Source organism: Podarcis pityusensis, assembly GCF_964106645.2.
Source record: "Podarcis pityusensis genome assembly, chromosome: 5".
Taxonomy (NCBI): domain Eukaryota; kingdom Metazoa; phylum Chordata; class Lepidosauria; order Squamata; family Lacertidae; genus Podarcis; species Podarcis pityusensis.
The window spans coordinates 73,561,209-73,585,894 of NC_138032.1; the positions used below are offsets into that span (position 1 = coordinate 73,561,209).

A 24,686-nucleotide genomic window follows, 5' to 3' on the forward strand; every position below is an offset into this window, starting at 1 on the left:
CAACTCCCATCATTCCTAGCTAGCAAGACTAGTGGTCAGGGATGATGGGAACTGTAGTCTGAAAACAGTTGGAGACCCAAGGTTGGGAAACACTGGTTTAAGATATCAGCCTAAACAAGAGATTCCAGTGATTCCAACAGCTTACTGCAGGGAGGGCTAACTCTGTTCAGACCAAGTGCCACAATGACCCATAGTCAACCACCTGGAGGCTGCATATTGAACTAGCAAGGATGCTATAGAGTCCAGGCTGCCTTCCAATAGTCCAGGCATGGCCAAACTTGGCCCTCCAGCTGTTTTGGGACTACAAATCCCATCATCCCTGACCACTGGTCCTGTTAGCTAGGGATGATGGGAGCTGTAGTCCCCAAACAGCTGGAGGGCCAAGTTTGGCCATGCCTGCAACAGTCCATGCCCTAGCCATCCCTGGTTTAGTGTTTCTGATAAAGATCAATGCTAAGGAAAATGGAGAATAATGGGATTTCACCCAAAAAGATATGCAGGCCCTACAAAATGTGTGTAGACCATGCGATACCAAGGAGGGTTGGGTGTTCTTGCGCCTTAAGTATCTGCAGCAACGTGTATTTGAGAAGGGAAAGCAACGCTGCAAGAATTCAAACCACAGAAAGGTGCCAACTATTATGAGACACCTCTGAAGTCAAAATCACAGGGTCATTCAATTTAGCAAAATTGGTGAGCTACATACTTCATTTTTCAGGGTAAGTCAGCCTACTGATTCTTCTCTATTGTCCAGAGGCTACTTCTGTTTCTGCCAGTAATGCTTTACGTGGTCTCCTGTATACAGTATACTTGCCCTTCCCTTTGCCAAAGGATTTATATGATTCTGCTCCTTCCTGTGCACAGAAAGATATAGGCAGAATGTTAGCCTGTCTTCAGACAGATTTACAAAATTTTAATACAAATGTAAGAGAAAAGTTTTGACAGTAAAGAATAGAAACCACAGCATTTAAAAGAGGTTTTTATTAGCCATTTGAAACATCATTGGAGTAAAACAGCCTCGTTATAGATACATTATTATTTATCTGACATGAGAACTATTTCATTATGTTTCAATAAGTTGGTGGAAAATTATCTTAGCAACTCACTTCTGCTTCCACAGGAGCTATATTTTCTCTTACAAAAATAGATTTATAAAGCTTTCCATAATTAAAAGCAAAACCCCACATAAAAAATGGGTCTTCTATCTTTTTTCTGTTGTTTGGACATGAATACCAACATAAATTAATGAATTACTCAATGACATGGACAAAATGTTCTGGCTGGTATGTTTTGGAACTTTAAAAAATGAAGTATGCAGAAGTATATATAAAAAAGGCCCCACAAACCCAATAGTTTGTCAAGTTTAATAACCAAGTGCTGAAGCAAGGTGTTTAAATAAATAATACGGCCTAGGACCCTCGTACCTACGGGACCGCCTCTCCTGGTATGCCCCACAGAGAAACCTACGGTCTGCAAATAATAACATCCTCAAGGTCCCAGGCCTCAGAGAGGTTAGGCTGGCCTCAACTAGAGCCAGGCCTTCTCGGCTGCGGCTCCAATCTGGTGGAATGCTCTGTCACAAGAGACTAGGGCCCTGCGGGACTTGACATCTTTCCGCAGGGCCTGCAAGACAGAGTTGTTCCGCCAGGCCTTTGATCAGGGCGCAGCCTGACTCCCTCCTCTGGCAACCTGCACAGAACTTTGCTTAATTGGTTGCCATCAATTTGATTTAATTAATTTTTATAATGAAATATTTTTAGATTGTGTGATTATTTGATTTTTTGATTATTTGATTGTTGTTAGCCGCCCTGAGCCCGGCTTCGGCTGGGGAGGGCGGGATATAAATAAAATTTATTATTATTATTATTATTATTAATAGATATTTAAAGGATTGTAAGCCAGGTATCGTAAGGGTGTTTTATCATTATTTTGCTATGCTTACTTTATTTTAATAGTTGGACACTGAAATCATAAACTGTAAATGTAGATCGTTGTCAGCTGAGTCTTTGCCAGACACCAAAATGATTTGACAGCTGACAGCAGTCTGCTTGAATGCTATAAACTGTGGGCCTTGTTTCCAGCAGGCTATCAAAACACCATTTTAACCTTCAATTTCCCCATATATCAAGGGCAAAATGAAAAGAAATCCCTTTGGTATGATGTCATATTGTGAAAACTCTTGTTAGGATTGGATTCAAAGAACCGTAAGGAAAAGAAGTGGCAATGCAATATCGCAAAGGGCTTGCAGCTCATTGCAATGCTATAGTGTAGTAGGGAGGGTCTATGGCAGGCATAGGCAAACTCGGCCCTCCAGATGTTTTGGGACTACAACTCCCATCATCCCTGACCACTGGTCCTGTAAGCTAGGGATGATGGGAGTTGCAGTCCCAAAACATCTGGAGGGCCGAGTTTGCCTATGCCCAGTCTATGGTGTTTCTCATGATTATGCAAAAAGCTCTTGTGCAAAAAGATGAACAGTTTTGGATTTACTTTCACTTTTATACTTTACGACACTGATGTGGGCTATATAACAGCCCTTCTGAGTGGAAGAATCTTTCTGCAGATGGATGGGCACATTTGTATCCAATCCATAATCATATATAACACTTTCTGCCATGATACATGGAAAGTCATTGATAACTTGCTTCACACAAATCCTGCATTTCCTAATTGATCACTTAACTGTTTCTAACAGCAGGTTTGTACTGCAGTAAATTTAATTCTTACTACAGACAAGTCTTATTGCAGCGACAGTTTGAAACAGTAACAAAAGGCATCTTTGGTCTTTATAAATATTGTGGAACATTCATCTTAAAACATAAATACAAAAATATTGGCATCATGAAGAGTGTAAAAAGTAACAATGCCTAAATATTCCTGGCTGACATGTAACCCTCCATTCTGAAGGTGCTTAAGAAGACTGTGCTAAGGATATCCTGAGCCTATTTAAATAAGCCAGATGCACCAATTAAATACCTTCCTCTTGCTTGCATGTTTAGGATTACTGTAAAAATCCTCAGTATAATTTAACACCTACACAGTTAAGTCATCTAATCAATATAGGACTGGTCCTTTTGTTACCAAAGACATAAATCACCAGGTAATTCTGAATGTCCTAGAACATTTATAGAGTGTGGCAGTTTAAGATAGATATTTCACTCCTTCATTGTTCCTCGTGAGTTTGTATAACCCCTTCCCGCCATTCACAATTTAAGTTCACATTATTGAGCATACTGGGGTTCCCAAAATACTTTTAGAGTTGAATCTTGATGGCACCACACCTCAACAGTGGAAGTACTGTTGTCATTTTCAACCAAGATATGGTTTTTGCACACTAATTGCTTTCTTCTAACTGATTTACCTGTTAAGCAGATGGAAAATAAATTATTAGAATGTGTTGTTGTTTTTTCTACTGTTATCTACTATTATTATTAGTCACTATTATTATTAATCACATATAATACCTAATATTTTCTAAGCGCTATACAGGGATTAAAAGAGAAGACAGTATCTGCCTGAAGGCTCACAATCTTAGCAAGACACAAAAGGAAAGGGGTGAGAAGAGAAAAACAAGAAAATTACGGTACCAAATCTTGAATCTCAGCAATATTATCTATATTGGTAGGTCTCCTGCCTTCAAGAGGTCATTACACACAGAATCCAGTAGCCCTGATAGATAACACGGCAGAGAGCAAAGCATGTTTCCCATTGGTTATGTTGTCCTAGAACAATTGAAGCAGTGTGACAAATTATAAATAACTCTGCTTCTATAAAAAGGTAAAGGGACCCCTGACCATTAGGTCCAGTCGTGGCTGACTCTGGGGTTGCAGCGCTCATCTCGCTTTATTATTATTTTTTTAATGATATTTATTTAAGTTTCAATAAAAGATTAAACATAAAACATAAAAAAGAAATACACAATTCAAAAATACACAATACATAATCCAAAAGAAGGGAAAAAAAGGAACAAAAAAATGACAAAAAAGAAAATAGAACAATTAAAAACAATATCATCTTTTCATCTCCATTTTTAAGTTTACTTATTTTCTGGACCTCCTCGTACCTCCCTCTTTTGTATTCCAGTTCAAAATTGTTTATCCAGCAATTTCTTTCCCTCTTTTTAAATCCCAATCTTTACTCTTAATATAATATAACATTAAAATTTTACCTTTTAAAAACCAAATTTCCATTTCTTTAAACTTTTTTAATCCTAATCCTTAATCTTAATCTATCCATAACTTTAAATCCTGTACAGCTGGAAGCCGCGGCGCTCATCTCACTTTATTGGCCGAGGGAGCCGGCGTACAGCTTCTGGTACAGGACATGTGTACAGCTTCTGGTACAGGACATGTGGCCAGCATGACTAAGTCGCTTCTGGCAAACCAGAGCAGTGAACAAAAATGCCATTTACCTTCCCGCTGGAGCGATACCTATTTATCTACTTGCACTTTGACGTGCTTTCAAACTGCTAGGTTGGCAGGAGCAGGGGCTGAGCAATGGGAGCTCACCGCGTTGCGGGGATTCGAACCGCCAACCTTCTGATCGGCAAGTCCTAGGCTCTGTGGTTTAACCCACAGCGCCACCCGCGTCCTTCTGCTTCTATAGGGCTACGTAAAGTGATTTTTAATTGTGTTTTTTACAAATGCCTTTGCAAAAAATAATATGCTAAATGCTCCAACAAAATTTCAATTGAATCTAACTATTTCAAGTGTTTCAGTTACATGAGCATTTAAATACAGTTGTACCTTGGATCCCGAACACCTTGCAAGTCAAACATTTCGGCTCCCGAACGCCGCAAACCCAAAAGTGAGTGTTCCAGTTTGAGACTGTTCTTTGGAATCCAAACATCTGGCACAGCTTACGCGGCTTCCGATTGGCTGCAGCAGCTTCGTGCTGCCAACCAGAAGCCATGCTTTGGTTTCCAAATGTTTTGGAAGTCGAACAGTCTTCTGGAATGGATTCCGTTTGACTTCCAAGGTACGACTGTACTGAAAAAGTTACCTGACAAATTTTGCCACAGCTAATAGCTACATATGTCAAATAGAAATAATTTACTTGTTCAATGCATGTTCTTTACGAATTAGCAACTGTATATTTTACATCAACCAAATAATTTTAAAATATCTTCACAAAAATGTTCATTTCCTCTGAAATGACAAACTTTTCTCTCATCTGAAAACCTTAACTGAATACTTTGAAATGTTCTATAGATTTAAAGAGTTTACATTAAATAGCTGTAATTCCCAAATGCCACTGCTATTATGGGATCAGAATTACATTTCTTTTTAAAGTGGCAATTTTGCTGAAACTTATCCATGACAACCACTAAAACAGACAAAACTAAGAAACTTCACCATTTCCAAAGTTTTATTTGCCATATGTCTGTTGCTATAGGAAAATATTCCAGATGGCTTCCATAATGATGGAATGAGAAATATGAAACCAAGAGCTCTTCCTGATACCACACATTAAATAGCCAATCAGTAACAGCATGACTAAGTAAAAGCAAGCAAGGAGACGAGTGAATGAGATAACACAGAAACTCTGCTAAGAACATCATTTCCTATATACAAATAAAAAACAGATTACATCCAACATTTGGAGAATTCTTTTTCGTTAGACATTGAAAAAGATATTAAGTATGTACATTTGAGAAATAAGGAGAAAAGGGGGGAATACTCTCAGATTTCAAATAAATTAGAGACTTCCTAGATTCTAGTAGGGACAGAGGTTACTTCAAAAAAAAATTTTAAAAATCATTTTTACTCTGCCTTTTTGTTTTTAAGTATTTGGTAGGTAGGCGTCTGCAAATCATCAATGGTCTCTGCAATGGGTTTATTCACAGTTTCTGGTAGTAGAAGAGTAAGGAAACCAGCTGACAATCCACTGATTCCAAAGACCACAAATGGTACAGATGGGCCAAGGGATTTCTAGAAGAAATTAGTAATAAATTCATAATTGACACACATACACTTACACAAGTTAGTGAAGAACAAATACCAACAAATCTATTACCCACTCAGTTCATATGCATATTCCCAAGACAGTCATTTGAAAAAAATATAATTGTATATATACAGATCCCCATAGGTTATACAGTAATAATAATAATAATTCAATGACAGCTCACTTTAAGTCCTGTTATCAATGGGTTGTATCCAATGCTAGTCCTACTCAGAGTAGACCTACTAAAATTTACAGCTGTGGTTAACACGGTTTCTTAATTTCAACTGATCTACAGTGTGTATAACTTAGTTGGATACAACTCAATACCTTTTTGATGTGCTAAAGTACTGTTGTTGAAGACAGTTCGATTCCACTTCTGCTGAAGAAAATGGACTGTGCTAAAATATTTTCAGTCCACAGAAGGCAACCTACCATTTACTAGGAAAGTGCAAGAGTATGGTCACATCAGCTATGGCCATGTATAACTATAGCATATGTATCCCTGCTTCATTTAATGTTAAATATCGTGTGTGTAATGCAATACAATGGAGGGAAGTAAAGTTGTATTACTTACCAGGGAAGGGACAAATGGAGCCAAAATACCACCAAATCTGCAAGTCATTGAACATACACCTAAGCCAGCATTTCTGTTTTAAAAAGAGAATTTGTGTTAAGTATCTGCAAAATATTTGCCTGAGAAGAAGGGATCAACACTGAAACCTTTTAATTTTGTTAAACAGTTCATGCATAACAAGATTGTTGTGCTGAAATAATCATGCAATCTTTATGCCCATCCAAAAAATTTACAATGTATTCCAACACTGGTTATCTTGTTATATTAGTTGCTATACAACTGACTTCCTAATCATCATACTGTGTAACCTGGAAGAAAGCAAGGTGAATTTTAGAAAATGGCATCTTACCACTAGGTGGTGATAAAACACCATTTCTGAATTTCTCCATAGTTTGTAAAGCATATTTTTACTAAATGATACTGTTATAGGTTTGGGGTAGGACCAACCTAAACCCTGGAAATTCATAAATGGTAGGATTTTGATTATTTGGGGTATGAAGAAAAATAACAAGCTGTGCCAGACAAGGAATCCCTGGGTTGGTTTATGCCAGGGATTGGCAAGGTTTACCTCACCTTGGCCAGTTCTCTCCAGCAGAGATCCCTCTGTAGGCCGGATCTCGCACGCCTGTGATTTCCAGCGCCTGCGTGGGCAGCTCGTGGGCCAGTTAAACAACCCCTGTGGGCCACTAGTGGCCCATGGGCCTTAGGCTGCTGACCCCTGGCTTATGCAAACCAGCCCTGCCAGTGAAGAACAAACCCATTAACATGACAAAAGATGTTGATGACCCATCTAAGAGGAATCCTTGGTCCTGGGCAGACAGAGATTGCTAAAGTGTACTGGAAAGAGGAAGGGAGAGAACAAGGACAGAGATCCGCCTTGGGCAAGCTGGCTGAAGGGAGGCTGGGAGAGCTGTCTTGGATTCCAGTGCTGCACTGTTGTGGTGAACAAGTCCCTCTTGAGATGACAATGCTATAAGATCTGGACTCCCTCCATCCAAACTCAGGTGTAAATACATGAATAAATCATACTTCTTAAAGCTCTGACAACCTCCACCACATCTTCAATTCTCTAAAGGAATCCCAGGCATGCCTTGGCAGGGACTGGGGTGGCCGGTAACAATACAAATGTTTAAGCAGAGAAATGTATTCAAGCATGCAATATTGTTTCATTAGCTGATCACATATGGGATCCTCTTCCTTAAAAAGCAGTAGAGTGGTACCTTGGGTTAAGTACTTAATTTGTTCCAGAGGTCTGTACTTAACCTGAAACTGTTCTTTTTTTATATATATAAAATATTTATTGAGATTTTACAATAAACATAGATTTAAAGAGTTAAAAAAAAATTAAACCAGAAATTACACATAGAGAGAAAAAAAAATACAAAAGCTAACAAAAAAGTACCAAAAAAGAGACCTAAAAAGGAGAAAAAAAAGGGAAAAAAAGGATGCTACAAAATACAAAAAACAGATAGCTAAAAAATAGAGAAGGGAAAAAAAAGAAAAAATATTTTAAAAAAGAAAAAGTCCATTTTTCAATGTCTTTAGGCTCATTTACTTGTTTCCTTGACCTCCTCACACCTCCCCTTTTTGTATTCCCGTTTAGAAAATCCTTTCAGCAAATCCTTACCCTCTTTCATTTATCTTTACTCTGTATCTTAACCTATTATAACTGTATATTTTCATCCATATAACTATCAACATTTACATATTCTTATTAACCTTATTACCAAAACCACTTGTTTTCAATCCAACATCAATTTAACATTCATTAATTTTACAGTATTTCTGCAAATAGTCTTTAAACTCCTTCCAATCTTCTTCCACCGACTCTTCTCCCTGGTCTCGGATTCTGCCAGTCATTTCCGCCAATTCCATATAGTCCATCACCTTCATCTGCCATTCTTCCAGAGTGGGTAAATCTTGTGTCTTCCAATACTTTGTAATAGAAACTGTTCTTAACCTGAAGCACCACTTTAGCTAATGGGGCCTCCTGCTGCCGCTGGAGCACGATTTCTGTTCTTAACCTGAAGCACTATTTCTGGGTTAGCAGAGTCTGTAACCTGAAGCATATGTAACCTGAAGCGTATGTAACCCGAGGTACCACTGTATATATGAATCATTTTGTCCCAGAAAGACTTGAAATGTGGAGAAATCTCCATGATTTAAAACATTCAAGCTTCTAAACATGTAACTCAGGAACAGCAATGCTAATGCTGGCACACCTGTAGCTTGTAAGCTGAATGTACTTGCCGATGAGGTTTCATTTCTTTGCGCATTATTGCTCTTGGTATATGAGAATCGTATGGGATTTGAAGCCAACATTTTTTAAAAAAATACAAAAAGAAAATTGTTTACCTCACTACTGTTGGGTAGAGTTCTGAAGTGTAAATATATACAATGTTGAAAGCAGCACTTACAGTCAATTTCCCATATAAAGCTAAGATGTTGGGACTGAATAAAAATCCTAAAACAGAGTTTGAAAGAAATGTGTTACTATTATCAGCTCCACCTTCCCCCTTTAAGTAAAATGACACACAAAGGCAAAGTTCTGATTTGGCCACATTTGGAGAAGATTCCACTGAAAACAAGTTAATTGTTTCAAGGACATTTGTATTTAAGTTCAAGTGGCAGATTCTAGCTTGTGTCAGAAGTTCTCTTTTTACAAAACATTAAAATACTGCATGCACTTGCTTTCATGCCTTTCGATGAGATGAATTATGTGTGTGTAATGTTTACTTAGAAAAGGACATATACTCACCACCTCTATTTTCTGGTAGGAACATGGTGAATATACAGGCAAGGCCTGAAAATATCAAAAAAGCAGTTGTACTTTTACGTCTTCCTGACCTAAAGAGAAAATGTAGCAGAAATGATATTATATTTTCTGTTAAGGGTCAACTATACAAGTAAAGGAAAGCCAAAGATGCCAAAGGGCGGAAATAAATAAATAAATCTTACCATGATTTTTCAATGAAGAACATGCAGAGTGGAAATGCTGGAACTTCTACCAGGCCAGAAAGAGCCACATTTAGATATAGGTTTCCTCCCAATTCTCCAGCGTTCAGCGTTAAGCCATAATAGACAAGGCTGCACACATACCTAAATGTATCAATTAAAGGTTGATCAGCTAATACAGATCCTCAAAGGTCAGGGGTGTATGCAACAGTAACCTTTATCTTTGTACTGTATAAAGAATATGTACACAACAGAAATAAGCATACAGCAATACTACATGTAACAGCAAGGACCAAAACAGAACTCCGCCTGAGATTTTGCTAGTTGTGTGATTACGTTATTTTATGTTATTTTACCATTTGTGGTGCAATTCCTATTCAGGTGCATTTCAAATACATCAATAAGGTAATTGTGCCATAAACAACAAATTTAGACAATTGGATTAAGATTCTGTTGAAACCATCAAAACCTCAATCACACCAGCCTTCATTTCAACTAGATACAGAAAGATCAAAATCAAATTAGAATACAGGCAGCTCAACTTCTTCTCTTTCTCAATCCCTAAAAGAACTAGAGAAAGAAAATTTCTCTGCATGTCCACCGCTAGTGATTATTTTGCACCTGGTTCTGACTGTATCAACATCCAGTATAATATTTAGTACAAAAGACTTTAGGGAGACCCCAAACCTACAGTCATAAAACAAAGCCAACATATGAAGCAGTCCATCAAGAAATAATGAATACTGTATAGTAGTTATTTCAGTTGTAACCTTCTTTGTGGAGTGATACCCTTAAAAAATAAATTTGCTTTTTTAAAAAAGATGGACCTTGTGCTCTTAAATCCCCCTAGACACACATTCATACACACTTCTAAATGGAATTCATAATAATAATTCTGTTATTATACTTCTCATAATGATTATCTCTTTAAGCATTATACCACAGAAGGTATGAAACTTAGAAAAAGAAAGAAACAAAAACTTCAACTCTGCTCTGGGGCAGAAGAGGCAGAATCAAAAAAATAATGCCTCACAACTCAGAAAAACTCATAGCTCTTTCCAAATATTTATCTACTTTTGGAAATGTCAGGTAATTTTGAAGTTGTTCCAATGAGGCATCAGCAGAATAACATTTCTTCAGACAGCCCAAAGTTTGCTATTTTGTGTGTGCAACTAATTCATGTACCCTGAGAAGCTCTTTTTATTAATTACCAAATATACATCAAGATGACAGTGCGCCACCGAAGGACTGGATGCTTAATGAGGCTTCGGACACCAGAAGCTGAATCATCCTTTTTTACTGCTCCTGTGCATTGCTTCAGTTTCACAGACAGTCTTTCTTTCCCATTACCAAGGGCTATGTATTGTAGCACATTCTCTGCTTCTGTTGTCTTCCCTTGGGAGTATAACCATCTTGGTGATTCTGGAAGCATGCTGTAAAGAGAAACATGGATAATTATTTTGGGGTTTTTAAAATCTGTATATTAACACAACTGTCTTTTCATTAGATCATCATATTTTACTAGCCTTTCAAAGCTTGACAAAATCTATCAGAAAGCAGGTAAAAATAGTGTATGCTAGTGATCTGCAGTCTTTTAAATTTATGAATCTGCAAACCACTGTGAGATTAGCCAAATTTATCAAAATATTTTAACCATCCTGGTACAGAATGACAACAAACAAGATTACTTCCAGTTCTCTGGCTCCCAAATTAGCAAAGCCACAACATTATTTATATATCCACCCATTATGGTCATTTTCCATAGATATAAATTATTTTCATGAATCTGTAAAAGTACAAAAACTGTTCAGTCATTTAATTCTAATAAAGCTATACTGCATGTGCAAAAACTGCCAACCTTGACTTCCATGTATACAAAGGGGTGTTTGTGAGAATCACAACCAACTGGATTTTTCTTCTGATTATATTCTTCCATAAGCAATATGTAAGCATTTGATTATCGACAGCAAAACAGAAATCCCCCAAGTTCCTCTAACTTATTTTACTTAGAACACAAGTCATTTCAAAATTCTACCTTTACTAGTCTGCTCTCCAGTAATAGTACTTTATTTCTGGTTTGCAAGTTACATAACATACACAAAACATTACTTACAAAGAGAGAAGGAGAAAGAAAAGTCCTGGAGAATTGGATACGAAAGCAAGGAAACGCCACTCTCTTATGTAATAACCCAATAATGCATAAATTGCTATGCCAACCGCAAATGTCAAATTTGTTAATGAGCCTGAAAATAGAAAAAAAGCAAGAGGTTTCATTAACTATGGCTGTAAGTCTCTCCACACATAAAGTATACATACAGGGTGACCCAAAAGTAGGTATACAGTTGAATCAATGAAATTCATCACAATAGATTTTATGGGTACACATAACTGACATACAACAAAGTGGCAGTTAAATTTCAGGCTGGCAGTTGGAAAGAATAGTGGAGTCAGATAAAAGGATTATTGTGAATGATAACAGTGAATTTGAGTCAAGAACAAAGAAAGTGGATTCTAAAGCAGTATACCTCCTTTTGGGCCACCCTGTTGTTGTAAGATTTTAAGGTCTCATATATATAAATTATAGGGACGCGGGTGGCGCTGTGGGTAAAACCTCAGTGCCTAGGACTTGCCGATCGTATGGTCGGCGATTCGAATCCCCGCAGTGGGGTGAGCTCCCGTCTTTCGGTCCCAGCTCCTGCCCACCTAGCAGTTCGAAAGCACCCCTAAGTGCAAGTAGATAAATCGGCACCGCTTTATAGCGGGAAGGTTAACGGCATTTCCGTGTGCTGCGCTGGTGCAGGCTCGCCAGAGCAGCTTCGTCACGCTGGCCACGTGACCCAGAAGTGTCTGCGGACAGCGCTGGCTCCCGGCCTCTTAAGTGAGATGAGCGCACAACCCTAGAGTCGGACACGACTGGCCCGTACGGGCAGGGGTACCTTTACCTTTATATATGAATTAAATGTTCATAAATTCACAAGGCGAACACATACATAAGTATATAAACCACATGTCTGAAATAGTACAGGAGAGCAATCCTGAAACCATTTTGACTCTCCCAAATTGATCTCAAATGTTTCTCTGCAAGGAGGAAAGAAATGGGAAAGCCTCTCCATTGTCTTCTGCTTACCTGTCTTTAGGGCATCTTTGTGTATTAATAGGGTGAGCCTATTAGTTCAGGAATTAAAGTATTTACCATCATAAAAGAATGGTCCGGCTGCCCAAGTAAGCAATCGCTGGCCATTGTTAGGTATCCTGGCAGATGTATGATGTTTTTTGGGGTGGTCCAGAGCGATCTCGGCCCTGAATGGGAAGCCCGGACTTTGAAAGTCATCTAATCTCCCTTGCTGTATTATACTGTATTGATTAATTGGTGTTTTTATGGAGCAGTCAAGTAATTTCGTTGTCCCTGAAGGGGGCAATGACAATAAAGATATTATTATTATTATTATTATTATTATTATTAAATCTAAAATATAATCCAGAATAGAGATGGGAACTACATAAATTATGTAGGCAATGGGCCGAAAGCCATTTTCAAAAGTATTAACATTTCAAACTGAACTATTTATTTATTTATTTGGGGGGGGGAGAATCCCACCAATTTCAATACACTTTACTCGAAGACTGCAATCTTATGTTAAACACCTCTAAAGACAGTGGAACCTTGTTCCAAGTAAACATGCTTAAGATTGTGCAGCAAGTCGCCACATTACTATGACTGCAACCTTAATCTATATGCTACTTGGACTTTCAGAATTTCCTAAATGATCTGTCAAGGGAACTGTGGATTAACAAAAAGCTTGGCAATCTATTTTATGTATTATTAATTGCACTAGTTACCAATAAGATCAGTTCACAACTGCAGTTCAAAACCTGTAGCTTACAGAGTCTCAGATGCTGCTGTCATGACAACACACAGATCATCAACACTGTTGTGAAAGGCAATGAACAACGGCAGGGAGGTCTGAAATGGGAAGCATTCTCTACACATGTAGGCTTGCTGCACCATTCAGAATTCTGATCCTGAAGGGTTTATAATGACACGGGGAGGCCTAAACATGTAGAGCAGGCTCCCGTCTTCAGACTCCTGCTGAAGTTGATGCCGGGTGGAAATGAGGATGTAACAGCAGGTGAATGCTGTTCCCTCCATATGATGGTAATGGGACAAGGACAGCAAGCCTATAGGGGCTAGAGGGTTTGGGCAAATTCCACTGGAAAGAGAAATACACAGAGAAAAGCACTGAAGTCTAGCTGCTGTGCTGGATCTATGAAAGCCCATTCTTTGCAAAGTACAAGTTATCACTTGTCCTCAGTGATAAGCTAGCCTTCTGACATACGGTTAGTTCAGTGGTGCTAAACAAGAGTGTTTGGATTATGATCCTGCCCAAGGATAGCATTTTAAAATAATTCTATGCGGTGCCTAACTGTCACAGGCAGGACAACATTCAAGAAAGAAAATGAAAAGGTCATAAAGGCTTCCCTGACTGCTCTAAGGTTCCTGCTGAAAACCAAAATGGAGGTGTGAGGAATTAAGAGTTGCTCAGTCTCCCCCAAGACACAAATTTAACGTCATGTGTGGTTTAAGGGGCAGGAAAGTATCATTCAAACACTGAGAATCATTACCTGAAGAAGGAAGAGTGGGTGGAGGGAGAGAAAAGAAAAAGAAACCCACAGCAGAAATTTATGTTGGGGGGGGGTGAATGGGAATGTGCTTCTGCCAGTGTTTAAGTTTTTGAACAATAGAAATAGGAGTATTAAAAGCAAAGAAGCAAAATATCTGTTGTAAAGAAAAAATGTCTGTCATAAAAAACAATTAGTTGACTGAACAAATTCAGTGTTGTATCCACCTAAATAGATGCATTGAAATTAATGAATCTAAGCTAGTCATAGCCATTATTTCCAATGGGTTTACTCTGAGTAGGACACAACTGGCAGAAAGCCCCAAACACAAAGTCTTAAAATTTTACAGTTTTTAGTAACTGGTTCTACAGAATCATGGAATCAAATTCCTATCAGAAATAAAGACCTACTAAATATAAAAAAAAAATTGCCAGAATTTTAGGAACTGCATTTTTTTTTTTTTTAGCAGACTGAATCAAATTCTCATCTCTTACCTGTCAGTGCCCAAAAGGATTTTCCTACATATTCTTGTGTCAAAACAAAAGACACTAGAGACATACCACCATTTGTAATTCCAACGAAAAAGCGTGACATTGCAAAAATGTCATAGTTTGGAGCAAACGCTGAAACATACCCAAAAATGACATCTAAGAAAAGACCTGCACAAAACATATAATGGGTAAAAAAAATATTAGTTTTGTGGTGCAATCCTACATATGTCTACTAAGAAGTAAGTCCCATTGAGTATGTATAGGATTGCAGTTTTCAATGAAGAAAAAATAAGCTGAAAGGAGAATTAATAAGTCCCCCCCCCCCACCTTAGGTGAAAACTTAGCTCCACTGAAATAGATCATACTGTACTTCTAGTATCTTAAAACATCAAGAGACAAATTATGCATACACACATAAGTTGACAGTACCCCAAATTAAGATTTATTGTTTAGAAATAATCAAATATGCTGTATTTATAAGAGGATGTAGCTACCACTTAACCCCAAAGTCTTCCTACTAAGTTATTTTAGTATGGACACAAATGTATCAGTTACTTGCAAATGTGTTAGCAATATCTAAAACGTCAAAGGTGTCCAAATGGAAATCTGTGAATGCTCCTCCTACATGACAACGCTGCAATTCTGTGCATGTTTACTTGGAGCAGAGGGTTGCCAACCTGGCACCTGACTGAGCATTCATTAAAAAAAGGAGAAGTTTCTAGCCCTCATTCCCCGAAAGAAAATTATGAAGCCTGGCTGCTCCTTCCTGTGAAATCAGAGTTGTGATTGATGAGTGAGTTGTTTGGATACCAGGCAGCAGGAATCCCATGTGTCCCACAGAGCTACTCTTTCCCTTTAATGCACTTTGCCTGTTTCTTATTTTCTTGTCCTTAGATCCACACACTTGCTGGTCTATTTTTCTATTTGTTTGTTTTGCTGCCTTACAGCTATGTGAAGCATTCAACAGGCAGCTACTTCAGAGGCTTTCATATGTGTGCTGAAGTAGAGGAAGTGTGGAAATCACCTGTCACTTGTTTTGCTGCCTGTTGGTCCCATGGATCAGGCAGCTGCAGGAGAGGGGCCTCAGCTGAATATTGGGAGGCAGGATATGACAACCCTTTATTTTTCTTTCTTTGCTTCTTCTGAATGCTCTACAGCAAGAACTGTTCCATAGTTGTTGTTGGGAGGGTCTCCTCACAAGCTGGAGGCACAGCAGAACTTTGCTGAGGCTCTTCAACCTCCTGGTTAACAGCTGATGTACCGGAAAGCAGCAGCTACTGAGGCTTGAGGCTGCTCAGCTGATGCATGTGGAAACATCCCCGCACATCAGCTGAGTAAGTCCCACTTCCCCTCCATCTCACATGAGATGGAGCAGCAGCAGGGCTTTCTTGAGCTGCTCAGCTGATGTTTTATGTTTCCATCTCATTTTTATTTCTATTTTGGAGCTGGCAGTCATTTTGTGAGTGGTGCCCTTGGCAGCTTCTGGAAATTCTAAGTGTGCTCCAGACCCAAAAAGGCTGGCGACTGCTGGCTTAGAGGTTAAGCCCCATAGCATCCAATGGGGATTTCTCCCTAGTTAAGTGTATCCGGTATAACAGCGTAATTTTATTTTGTAACTTCATAATTTTGTTTACTGATTCTGAAACAATCCTGAAATATAATGTGTGTGTATAAATGTATACACACACAAATAAGGCACTCACACACCATCAGTATGAATCACTTAAATCTAAAAAAAAACCCCTAGTTGATATTAACTCGCAAATTTGAAACAACCAAAAGACTGTGCCAGATACACAGTTTTCCATATCATCTTACCTGTTAGATACACAGGCTTCCTGCCCAGTTTATCTGACAGTTGACCAAACAATATATTTCCAATAAGCAACCCGGCAAAGTACAAGGATGCTGCCAGGCTCACCTTATATGCTTCATTTCTGATTAAATACCACTGTTTAAAACAAAAAGGGACTCTTTTCAGTTAAAACATAGTAACAAACCAGTGATAAATTATCTAATCTCAACAGGCCAGGTCAGAAACTAGTGTGATGGCAACAGGCCCATTAGTCAGAAACAAGTTGCTGCCATTTCCAATGTAGCCAGGAGATTGGTTGGGAAGTGACTGCTGAATTCTTTCTCTGCTTGCTTGCTTGCTTGCATACATACTTGCTTACATACTCCTGAAACTGCTGCTCCCGATTCATTAAACTCCCAGTCAGGCTAAAGTAACATCTACCAAATGAAAGAGGCAGGGATCCCTCCTGCCAACCTAAACTGCACTTTAAAATTTTCTCCCACTTTACAGGAAACAGACAAGACCCATATTCTGGCTCATGGAACATAAATTTATTCTACCTTCCCACATCAGATTTGAAGTTTAAAGGTAAATTGTTGGTGCACTATACTTCCCAAGCATCAGTTTACAATGCATTTCCTATTATATGTTGATTTTCTACAAGAGGCTACTTAATACCTGCATGGCATGCAAAACTGCCTGGCTGTGAATGAAAAAGGACTATGGTAAAATTGCACAATGGGAACAGTAAAATGCCTTCTACAACCTCCAAGTTCAGAAGTCATCTCAAGAAGAGAGCACAGAAGCATATCCATCTCAAACCATTAGGGACATAGAAGAGCTCCCTGGTCTGGAATACATTTGGAGTTTTGCGTAGGAAAGAACTGCAATCTGACATTGGTTACTATGGTAACTAGCAAAATATCGAGCTGAATTCATAACGGCTCCTTGTTTAAACAGCTGGCCCTCATATTTCAATGAAATTCTAGGAAGCTACAGATTTAGAGCTTCTGATGAAGTCCTTGATATGTAGGTTAGTGATCAGTACAAGTACAAAAACAAACAACACCATACAATTGGGTGTTAATCCAAGCAGGAAGGTGAGATGAGCTACAGGAACCACCGTTATAAGAAATGAAAATGCAGTTGGATAAAATATTGAAATTAAGAGTGATGCTAAGAACACGTCCAGCATTTTATTAATTTACATTGACATTTCTTAAAAGTTTGGTTTCTGTAACTCATTTTTTTTTCTTATTACATCTGTAGTTCTTACCTACATGTTTGGCTCTCACTCAGTTTATAAATGCACAAAATTCAAATACAGATCTTAGAGTGACACACACCCAAACACTAAAACATTTAAACATTTATCAAAGCAATACAAGAGCCAGTTGTCAAAAACTGACATAATATTACATTTATCAAGCCTATTTTTATAATAGTTTTGAAATGAGAAAAACATACACCAATATAATTTTAATACGCTTTGTGATCCCATCATACCTTTAAGCCTTTGGCAAGTTCTTGAATCATAGAATTGGAAGGGACCACGAGGGTCATCCAGTCCAACCCCCTGCAATGCAGGAAACTTTTGCCCAACGTGGGGCTTGAACTCATGACCCTGAAATTAAGAGTCTCATGCTCTACCAACTAAGCCATCTGGCTAAGATCTAACAGAAGTTTTGACATGACCAAGAACATCTAGTTTATGAAGAATGGACGTTTAACTATCAGGATTTATGTGCAGATTATTATATGATTATTCCAGGGGTGATTTTAACCAGAACACAGAGGTACACCGCTCAAAATAATCATAAGCACTTCCATGCATACATCTGCAAAAGCAGGAATTTTATTATGTTATAAATCACTGAGCAACTTCTTGCTCCCACCATTTCAATTCTCCAGAATGCAATGTAATGTAGCTAGTGTGGTTCCATCTAGATGTTGTTAGACTGCAACTCCCATCATCCCTGGCCATTGGTCATGCTGGATGGGGCTGATGGAAACTAGAGTCCAACAACATCTCGAAGGCACTACGCTGGCTACTGTTTAAGGCTAGAGAGCACAAACACTTGAGTGTACTGTAGTAAAAAGGAAAGCAGAAAATGTATCCATGTTTGCATGTGCTTACAAATCAATTTAAATACTAAGAACACCAACATGAGGCTACTTGGAAGATACTAATTGTGTGACATCTCTTTCAATGATGGGCCCAAATTTAAACAAAATGCTGGTTCCCATGAGCAGTCACTTTCAAAGGGTTTCAAGCAGCCTAGTTCCATGTTTAAAGGGTTCATAACCTGAGCACCACCCTTTATGTAAACAGCTAGTACATATGTGTACATCTTCCTTGATGGACACAAATCAGTAGCATGCAAGTGCCACATGGATAAGGGCTAGAAAATAATTTAAATGATTCTTAAACATTGAAATCAGGCTAGGCACATGGAACTCTGGATGAGCAAATGCTTTGCACACACCCAATCCCATGCTTTATATAAGCCCTTTCAAATATGTAAATGCTGCCTCGAACAATGTTTGAAAGAGATGCACATAGAGGCAGGGAAGCACTGCTAACAAGTAGCAAGAGAAATAGTAAGTCTAAAAATAATCTAAAGGTGCACTAGAGAGCACTAAGCCAGGGCCAGAGAAACTATCTGACAGTATCACTTTCTCACATACAATTCTGAGGTGATAAAAATGCAACCTCTATAGCCATAGCTTTTCATCACTGCTTTATTAATTTTATTTCCTTACATTTATTTCCTGCCTCTCTTCTGCCACGGAACTCAAGGCAGCGAACATGTGGTCCCGAGGTGGTCACCCATCCAGGCACTGACCAGACCTGCTTAGCTTCAGCAAGGTGGTAGATTTATGTGCCTTCAGACCACACCCTGAGACACAAAAAGAGCACAGACATAGGAGGCTGCCTTATACCAAGTCAGACTTTTAGTCCAAGTAGCTCTGAATTGCCTACTACACTGCCTGGCAGCGGCTCCCAGGGGTTTTTGTAATAATCCTTATTGCATTTACCCTAAAAACAGTGATAATTATCAGTGGTGAAGCACATTGGTAATGCTGGTAATAGAACCAGAGCTAAAAGAATTGCATGTTGTAGAAACAGCTTGCAGACTTCCAAGAAGGCTGAATACAGACTCCACTTATTAACCAATCTACTAATTTCCTGCTGGGCAAACAGACCAGATTGTTCCTAAGGGAGAAGCAGTATGCATGTTCCAACTTTTGTTTAACTTTCTATGTTATCAACATGATGATTCTAACAAAAGCCCCTTCCCCCCTTCTTGTTCTTTTGTAAAATCAAGTGATTACTACTAACCTTCTTTTAATGGGCAGCAGGAGTGGTTCAAAAAGTCTAATTTTTATTCAGCAAAAATGAAACAAGCACAGATATAAAATCTTTTTTGCTTTTTAAAAAAATGTTTCCCTCTTTAGTAGGAAACATGTACCTGTGGGGCACGAACCTATTATTAAATGTTCTAGATGATATTTGAAGTCAACTGTGATTAATGCAACGTAGGTATCACCATCCTGTATCTCTTGAACCTTAAAACAAACAAAAACAAAATAACAGGTGCCATCAAGAGCACTGCGTGTGGGGCCACATTCTCTGAGAGCTGGTGCCTTCCTCTGTGGATCTTCCTTTGTGGAGGCACATTTTAAAAGCAATGTGGAACAGAGATTTTTCTACAGTGATATCCACTTTATGAAATGCTCTTCCCAGAGACATCCAGCTAGAAGCAACCTTCCCTTCCAGTGAACGGAGCCTTCTTAAAAAGAAAACAGAACAATGCATATGAACAAAAATTGCCTCCATTTTACTGCTTTAACTTTACTGCTTTTTAAATTGGCAGCAAGGTGAAAACTGCTCTATGTTTAAACTATAGTGGTTCTCAACATAAATGTGTGGGTTTTTTGCCTGATGCTGAAATAATACTTTTGAGGGTGCCTGGGTACCTGGAGAGAGCATTCCAAAGGTGATGAGACCACGCTGAAAGATTCTCTCATCCTGACTACTACCTGCTGCCCATAATGGCAGCAACTGGAGGAAGTAATGCAATAGGTATTCAGGTTGCAATATGCTGAGGTTTTCAGGAATAAGACTAGGACTTTGAACTGGGCTCAGAAACTTACTGAGCAACAGTGTTGTTTTAGTACAGCTGAAATGTGATCTCTTCACCTGGTCCCAGTTGGAAGTCTAGCCATAGTGTTCTTCATTAGCTGCAGTCTTCCACAACAGCCCCATGTAAAGTGCATTGCAGTAGTCAAACTGAGAAGTCACCTAGACATGGATAACTGTGGCCAGACATATTACAAACTACTTCTGAAACTCATCTGTTCCATAAGCAAGGTTGCCAGTGGCAGGAGCAGGAGCACTGCTGTTTAAGTACTATAAACTCAAAGTACCCTGGGACACATGAAAGAAGATGCAAAATTCTTTGGATCCTAAAAAATACAAACAACAAAAGAGAAGAGATCCAACAGCAAAAGATGCTCAAAATGCCCACAGCAGTATTTGACTGTACATTAAACAGACTAATTAGGTTTGTGAGACTTTTAAAATATATAAACGTAAATATGTGGTGTTACACTATGACACTTTCATTATAAAAGGATTCAGATCATACTGTAGTAAATTCTAAGCCTTGAAGAATTAGAATTAACAAATTATTTTTACTCAGGGAGTAGTACTTACACGTTGAACGGCATAAGGAGAAATGTTAGCACTATGAAACACTAAAGATTAGAGTACAGTGGTACCTCGCAAGACGAATGCCTTGCAAGACGAAAAACTCGCAAGACGAAAGAGTTTTTCGTTTTTTGAGCTGCTTCGCAAGACGAATTTCCCTATGGGCTTGCTTCGCAAGATGAAAAACGAAAACGTCTTGCAAGTTTGTTTCCTTTTTCTTAAAACTGTTAATACCCAGGGTGACTTCGAGGAGCAACTCATAGCACGCGGTGTGGTAGCCTTTTTTGAGGTTTTTGAAGACTTTGGGAAACCGTACTTCGCAAGACGAAAAATTCGCAAGATGAAAAAACTCGCAGAACGAATTAGTTTCGTCTTGCGAGGCACCACTGTACTAGTTCAAGTGACTTTTTCTTTAGCAGTAAATTCCATGTTCTCATTTAAAAAAGAATTGCAACATACACACAAGCCTAACCTGTTCTTTTCTTCCAAGGTTTTAAGAGGCAGCATCCTATATTGAAGCCATATGGGCAAAATAAGAAACCTAAAAAACAGAAAAGAATGCTAAGAAACAGCAGCAAAATATACTTGCCTCTGTTGCTATAGATGTGAAGTTGCTGGTAAACCTGACATGTTTTGCAAGAGCCTCCCTACTAGTTTGACTCTCCTCCAGGTCGAGATGATATTCCGGCACTGCTCCCACTAGCACAATAAGCATAGATTGAAAGGCCACAAACACCTTAAAAGCAAAACAAGGAGAGTTTATTTAGAGCGATCAGTGAGATAAATAAATAAATACACATGCCAGGTCCCAACACTGTCATGCTCTGGTGTGACCAAGAAACAGAACCCAGTATAGAGTTGTACAGACAGGAAAAAATGAATTTAGCTCCTACACCTATTGCGTCTAGGCCTTTTTACTGCCTGCCATACATATGATTGGTTGCTATTTCATTTTTATGGAACCAAGTAAAGCACTGTACTTGAGACCACTGTTTCTGTAAAGGCAAGATCTGATGCTTGCTGGACTTTCTCTCACTGACAAGAATCCTGCAATGGGTTCTATTGTGTAGCTGACCACACAGGCAGTATGCAATTATCTTCTACTTCACAAACACACTGGCCATCAAAACAATTAGCATCTTCCAAATGTTCATACAAAGGCATTCCAACAACAAAAAAGAGAAGAATAATTATTTGCCACTGAGTGAATCTACAGCCCCATGCACATGGAGTTTGTCCCACTGGACTTAGCATATGCCCAAGATCACACAGTTTGAAATGCCTGGCAATTTAAAACCAGTAGGGTATGGTAAAATCTCCTGTTCTATCTATTCTTAAGGAAGGGGTGGGATTTGGGGGTCTTGAAAATCTTCCTTAGTAATATACTTTTTATTATATTCAATGATGTGAATTTTCCATTATCATATTCAACAGCTCGTTAATCAGTGTTTAAATCACGTCTCCTTTTCCACATATTATTTTTTGTGGCCTTTAACAACAGTGGAACTCAAAGCAATCATACAGCAAGTCCACAACTTACACTCTTTCCTAAATTACGTAGTTAAAACCCATTGGGTTCAATGGTGGATGGGATTGCCAAAGTCATTTTCCTGGAACCTCATCTCCCTCTGCCCCTTTTAATTTTTTTGCCACATGCCTGAAGCTGAATGCACACAAGTTAAATGAATGTAAATTGTGGGCTTACTGTATCTAGAGTAGCTCAGCATACATCCACTAATCAGAACCAGAACATAACATTTGTGCCAGGGTAATAATCATGTTATTAATATTACTTTGAAGATGGCATTTCTAGTGTATCATTCCCAAGTTGTAATGGTGTTCAAAGATTTTATTTATTTTTAAATCTGTATACCACCCTTCATTCACAGATTTCAGGGACGTTCACAACATAAAAAAGCAAGATAAAAACAATAAGTGACTTCAAAATCTTAAGCAGCACTTTTCTGGGGGGTGGCGAGTGAGTTGGTCAATTAGTGGGGGGGGGGGATAGGTCATCAGACTTTTCTTCTCCCCAAGATATCCCTCATGGCTGCGGAGGTTTAGGACCAATGTTTTCCTTCTCCAAACGGGTTACTTTCTCAGGCTGACAAGCCTCTCCGCAGCACTTGCAGAGCATGAGAATCTGAACCTCAGGGTTGTGGGTCGGAGCCCCACGTTGGGCAGGAGGTTGGACTAGATGACCCTCATGGTCCCCTCTACAATTCTATGAACTATTCCACAGGGGGAGGTCTCTCCCCTCTCCACATACCCAGCGCCCCGGAGGGCGAGTCTCGCTGGTCAGGTGCTTCCAAAGGAAGCAGCATCCTTCTCACCAGCAGCTGCGTTGCAGGAACAAGCGACGTCGCTCCCCTCAACCCCCCCCCCAACTCAGCATCCTCCCTCGGGAGGCGCCACCAACCTCCACGAGGCAGCGCAGCCGCTTCCTGCCTGCCCCGCGCCCAGGTCCACGTAGCGCCCTGGCTGTCGCCTTGGCAACGCGCGCCACGCGCCACACACCCCGTGACAAAAGGGGCTGAGGCGGAGGGAATTATGGGGGCAACTGCCATCTGGTCGGGGGGGGGAGGAGCCGGGCGGGCCCCGCGCGTCGCCCCCACCTGCAGCAGCACCAGGAAGGCGGTGAGTCGCTTCTGCCTGGGGCCGAACTCCCCCACCAAGCCGAAGGCCTCGTCCAAGTCCATGGCTCCGCCGGGCCTCTCCGAAGCATCCCCGTCAGAGAGAGCGAGCGAGCGCCGCAGGGCCTCGAGCGCTCCTGCGCTAGGCGGTCGCCGCCGCCGCCGCCCAAAGGTGGCGAGGTGGCCGAAGTGTGGGGGAGGGAGGGAAGAGGGAAGCGGTTCCTAAGCGACCTCTAGCGGCGGTTGCTGACAGGACAATGGCGAGGCGTTTGGGGGCGGGGCTAGGACGCCGCCACTCTCATCCCCGCCCCGCCCCTTTTCTCCCCGATTCAGCCGCAAGGATCAAAGTAGGCAGGAGCGAGGGGGGAGTGGCCTGAGCGCGCAAGGGTTTCTGGGACAAAAGGGTGCTAATAGGACAGCGCCTGCGCAGAATTATGCATTTCTCTTGTCAGCCTCCTCCTAAAGCGTGTTCATTCGAAACGGGTCCCACGAAGTTCACTGATAATGAAGTGACGTGTTATTTGTAAAGTGCACACACAAAAGAGGACTTGGCTAATAGCTTTAACATCTAATATGAAGAAATCCTAAAGTAAGAAGAAGAAGAAGAAGACTTAGTTCTAGGAACTCCCATACATCACATAAGAACACTAAAATTTGTATATGTCGATTTCCATGTATAGATGCAAAATTAGAAATATGATCACTCCATATGGATGTACACATGCATTTGCTGCTCTGGGGAACATGCTGTTTAATTTTCAGTTTGGAAAATTAGGTGACTCATCTAAGAGCAAATGAACTCCCATGCAAAAGACACTGCAGAAGCCATAGGAAGCAACTGTTGGGTAGGGAAGAGGGGGCCAATCACCAGACTGCAGTTGTCCTCATCCCCCTCTCTCATGCACAATTTGAAGTGAAACAATACAGTGGTACCTCGGGTTACATACGCTTCAGGTTACAG

The 24,686-nt window shown here is 39.7% G+C and overlaps 1 protein-coding gene across 4 annotated transcripts; it reads right to left on the bottom strand.

The window, feature by feature from the left end:
- Positions 1-1,870: 1,870 nt before the first annotated feature.
- Positions 1,871-24,064, bottom strand: LOC308476894 (solute carrier family 22 member 15-like). Of its 4 annotated transcripts, none has more exons than XM_081005031.1 (12): positions 23,708-24,064; positions 21,682-21,828; positions 16,402-16,534; positions 14,587-14,751; positions 11,586-11,715; positions 10,684-10,905; positions 9,476-9,616; positions 9,276-9,364; positions 8,873-8,981; positions 6,518-6,590; positions 5,769-5,927; positions 1,871-3,358 (listed from the first exon to the last, which is right to left on the bottom strand). In XM_081005031.1, exons 1-12 carry the CDS (start codon positions 23,789-23,791, stop codon positions 3,332-3,334), a joined length of 1,479 nt encoding a protein of 492 aa, XP_080861157.1. In that variant the 5' UTR covers positions 23,792-24,064; the 3' UTR covers positions 1,871-3,331. The 4 variants fall into 4 exon arrangements, with proteins under 4 accessions (XP_080861157.1, XP_080861155.1, XP_080861154.1 ...); XM_081005029.1 differs by lacking the exons at positions 21,682-21,828; positions 23,708-24,064 and adding exons at positions 19,142-19,278; positions 20,537-21,152; XM_081005028.1 differs by lacking the exons at positions 21,682-21,828; positions 23,708-24,064 and adding an exon at positions 19,142-20,472.
- Positions 24,065-24,686: the final 622 nt, after the last annotated feature.